The 4,428-nt window shown below is 57.8% G+C and overlaps 1 protein-coding gene across 1 annotated transcript; it reads right to left on the bottom strand.

The window, feature by feature from the left end:
• Positions 1–941: 941 nt before the first annotated feature.
• Positions 942–4,243, bottom strand: CHLRE_17g734725v5 (uncharacterized protein). The gene has a single exon (XM_043072514.1). The coding sequence runs from the start codon at positions 3,960–3,962 to the stop codon at positions 3,759–3,761; it is 204 nt and encodes a 67-aa protein (XP_042914973.1). The 5' UTR covers positions 3,963–4,243; the 3' UTR covers positions 942–3,758.
• Positions 4,244–4,428: the final 185 nt, after the last annotated feature.

Below are 4,428 nucleotides of genomic sequence, written 5' to 3'. Positions count from 1 at the left end.
GCCTTCGCTTGGTAGTCTGCGGCCAGTCTGCGCCAGCCCAGCCTCTGACAGCCGTATACACCAGCTGAGAGTCACAAGCATTAGGACGCCGGAGTGGCGCAGCTTGGCGCGCGGTTATCTCGTCAAAGGTAACGTAGCAGTTGCGGTCGCTGCTCATGCTCACGCTTTTCTTTTTGCTTGTGCTAGCTCACTGGCCTCGGCTCTACAACGTCATGTTCGCTTGTGCGTGTTGCGTTTTTTCAAGCATTTTCAATAAAAGGAGGACTGCACACTCGCGTGGATGGCGCCGGGAAGCTGGGCCAGCAAAACACCGGTACGACGCCAAGGGCCTGGGAAGCTATGAACAGCATATTGCGGGAAAACACCACTACGCCCTGCTGTGAGCTAGATAGCAACCAAAGGACGAAAGGGTGTGCTCATAGTACGGAAGGAGATGATAGAGCCGATGGATGGACAGGTTTATGGGTCTGCAACGCCGTGATATATGAAAGGCGCAGAGTTGTGATGCAACCGGAACTTAGCGTGTTGAGAAGTAGTAAGACGAACAGGACAGTCAAGCCTGCGACATACAATGGCCACCCTGCGATTGAAAATCGAGTTGGTCAGATAGCCGTGAACGCTGGAAACTGCAAGACGATGTTGCGCCCGAGTTCAGAGGCGACTCTAGATGTAGATGTTCGGATAAGTGACACACATGAGGAGAGAGACACCTGGACGCAAACCACACAAGAGCCAAACAAGCGTCAAAACCACACGCCCAATCGTAATACGGTGCATATGGAGACAGGCCCCAATTTCAACGCCCAACTGCAACTGCAACTGCTTAGCAGGAACTCTAAATACCAAGCAGTCCAGCAGCCTACCAACATCAGCACCACACGACTTTTTGAGCAACTGCTCTGTCACAATGAAAGCGGCAACAAGTGGCAACAAACTTGGTGTTCGATGATGGGCCCTTACCCTATACACACTCTCCGCATGCACCCAACGGCAGATCCCCTGATAACAACTCTGATCCTTACCACCACACACGCTGTCAGCGCCACATGCTGGGCTACAGTGGGAGGCTTCCACATCTTCCTGGCCCTTGTCCGTATCACCCTGGCAACCACCGGCAGAGGGGTGCCCCTCATCCTGACCCACCTCAGCAGCATCATAGCCCGCCTCCTGAACTACAGCTGGCATACTGCAGCCTGGGCCTCCCTCTGGATCCCAAGCTGCTCTCTGGCGCTCTACGGATGGAGGAATGCAAATTACTAGCAGGTTCCTCGCAGCCATGACAAAACGGACAGTGCCCCACCTGATAACAATGACCTTTACATGTCTTGCAGCATTCATGCTACTCCAGCCGCTAATACTCATGATATGCACGCACGAACACACCACCACCACCTTCAACCTACTCCTCGTAGGCCACCTCACATACACTACCATACACACGACGCGCGGTCTGATTCTCGCTGTCCCTGGGTTCCCACTATACATCACATGCCGCGCCCTAGCCAAGAGGCCCGTTACCTTCACGCGAAACCTACTAACCATACTCCTGCTTATTGCCAGTATCAAACACACAGCTGAAATACCACTCCTAACACCGGCCATCACATGCGCAGCTACACACCTACTCACGCCCATCACTCATGCCCCCTTTACGGACACGCGCCTAACCCACCTCATATCCATGTTCGCCCAAACACACACGGCCCCCCTCCTGGAAACCTACGCCACACAAGCAAAGATTTCAATATATAAAAACCTGCTTGATGATACCGTGCATTCAACGTGCCCTACACCAACCCCATCACACTACCAGACTCCAACTACCTGGCCTCTGACTTTGTTACAAAACACATGGAGCCCCGTGCCAGTGCCCCTACAGCTCCGAGGGGGCGATCAGCAGGTGGAAACCCGCACCACACCCACTACCACCGCACCCCCTGAACCTGGACACACATACACCAGAACGCCTCCAGTGGCCCAGACAAATACAACCCACGTTCTTCAGGGAACAGCAGCACCTCAACTTTTGCACTGTCCATGCCATCAACAACATGCTCGGCACACCGTGGCTGCAATACTCAGCCGTGCTCGCCTTCTGCCAAGTCACACACGCTGCGCTTGCAGACTCACCAATGCTTCACACCCTCTGGGCCCACCACTCTCGCCACAACGGGCTTTTCCACGAATCTGCCATCAACCACTACCTCCGACATCGCCCGGCACCTCTAGACGATGCAGGGACACGACTACTCCTACGTGTAGTGGCAAGGACACTAGCGCCAGGACACTCGCAAGAAACCATTATGGGGCTACTCCCTGATTGCTCCCGAGGCCTAGGCTTCATGGTGCATGACGGAGGCCATGCCTACGCCGTACGCAAAGAAAATGATACCTAGTACCTAGTCGACTCCTTAGTAAGAGTGGGCCGGAAACCCATGACACCAGACCTCTGGTCCGCAATTAAAGGAGATATATTCTGCCTGCACCCGCACCATCCTAACACACCCTGCGAGCCGGCAACGTACCCCACTGTCCAGGGCCTCCCCATGCCACCACCCCCACCCGCGCCCCCCACACGCCCCAGGGTTCGCAAAGGACCCATCCAACAAACCTTGAGTGCCATGGCCAGACGACCCACCAACCCTCAGCAGCAAGAACTCACCGAGGCGGCCACTGCCGCAGCGCCACTGGAAGCTAGAGCCCAGCCGCCCCCACCACGCGCACACACCCAACCCACCATTCCGACCCTTCTTATGCGCAACCCCAACCCCAGTCAGAACCACGGCCCCCAGCCCGACGCCAACGGAGTCCCACAACCGGCAGCCACGCTGCCGCAGGCACACCACCGTGAGGATGAACGCCCTGCCACCCCCCATAGCGCCGCCCGCCCCACAGAACGGCAGCGCCGCAACGAGCACCTTGCAGAGGGCAGCCCCCGCAGCCCCACGAGAGCGCACGTACAGGCACGAGCAACCACTCACAATAATGGGAACGCACATCAAGCTCCCACCTCCCCGCAAGCCAACCACCCGCCCGCCGCAGCCCCCGAGCGACCCCCGCCAGCCCCCCCAAACATGGGTGCAAGTCCTTACAGCCAATGTCACCACAGCTGGCACCACTGCACTACGCGCGCTAACCCGCCTATCGCCATCCCCCCGCAGAAGACCTGAAACCCCTACAAGCGCAGCCCGGCCACAACAACGCCACCGCCCGGACCCACCAGACAGTCCCACCACCCACATCAGGGCTGCCCCACAAGCCATGCCGCCGACACTCCCCACCGGACACCCCCCAGACGGCCAACCCCCCAACACCCCACCCGAGCCCACATGGCTCCACATCGCCACCCACAACGTGCGAGGACTAGGCACCAATCAATCTGCTCTCAACCTTATGCCACCTGCGGGAATGGAACGCAGACATTGTGATCTTCACTGAGACTAAACTTGGCCCTCGCACCCGCTGGCTCAAAGACACCCTCCGCCAGGAAACACTAGCATACCGCACCCTTACATCCACGAAGCCAGGTACAGAGCACTACAAGCGCCGCTCTGCAGGAGTGGTCATGGCCATCTCAAAGAAATACCACTCAGGCGGCGGTATCGACACGCCCAACACCCCATCCAACCTCCAGGGTCACCTTTTGCACTGCACCATCCGCACGCCACACAGCACCCCCCTACATGTACTTGGCGTTTAATTATGCCCCAGAAGACATGCCAACGCGCCGCCGCATCTACCAATACTGCGAGACCACTCTAAAGAATGCCTCTGCTGCTGGGGAATACGTCATTATTGGTGGCGATTTCAATGCAGTACTCAAACACGAAGACCGGCAGGGACCTATGGACGACGCGGACAGATTGCATGCCCGCTTCGTCTCCAGCAACAGACTGCAGCGACTCCCTGAGCCCGGGGAGGCACCAACATGTCTTACTGTTGCGGTTTAGCCTTTCGGGCATCCTTAGCGCTAAGGATTCCCGAAAGGCTAAACCGCAACAAAACGTGTACTCCGTGGGGTGGAGCGGCAACGTCCCCCGCCGCCGCCGCTGCAACCCTCCCAGTAGGGCCAGCCATGGCGCGCGCGCGAGTGCCCTTAGCGCTAGGCCCCTGCTAAACCGCCCTGGGTCTCGACAATTCCTGCTCCTCGCTCAAGGTCGGACTCGATCTTGTGACCAGTCTCGTCGGTCCACATAGATCCGCCAGCTCCGCCCCGTGGAGTTACACGTTTTGTTGCGGTTTAGCCTTTTTAGCGCTAAGGATGCCCGAAAAGCTAAACCGCAACACTTACTATCAGACTCGAAACGGCACACCCCTCCCCACCAGCCGCATCGACGACATCCTCTTCTGCCAAAATGCTAGCGCAGCGGTCGCCGACCCCACCAGTCCAACTCCAGCGCTAACCTCTGTTGAAGCGTGCGGGGGCCT

The sequence above is a fragment of the Chlamydomonas reinhardtii genome, chromosome 17 (assembly GCF_000002595.2).
Source record: "Chlamydomonas reinhardtii strain CC-503 cw92 mt+ chromosome 17, whole genome shotgun sequence".
In the NCBI taxonomy this organism is placed as follows: domain Eukaryota; kingdom Viridiplantae; phylum Chlorophyta; class Chlorophyceae; order Chlamydomonadales; family Chlamydomonadaceae; genus Chlamydomonas; species Chlamydomonas reinhardtii.
The sequence above is the reverse complement of the archived record's forward strand: the minus strand, read 5'-3'. Positions and strand labels throughout refer to the sequence as shown.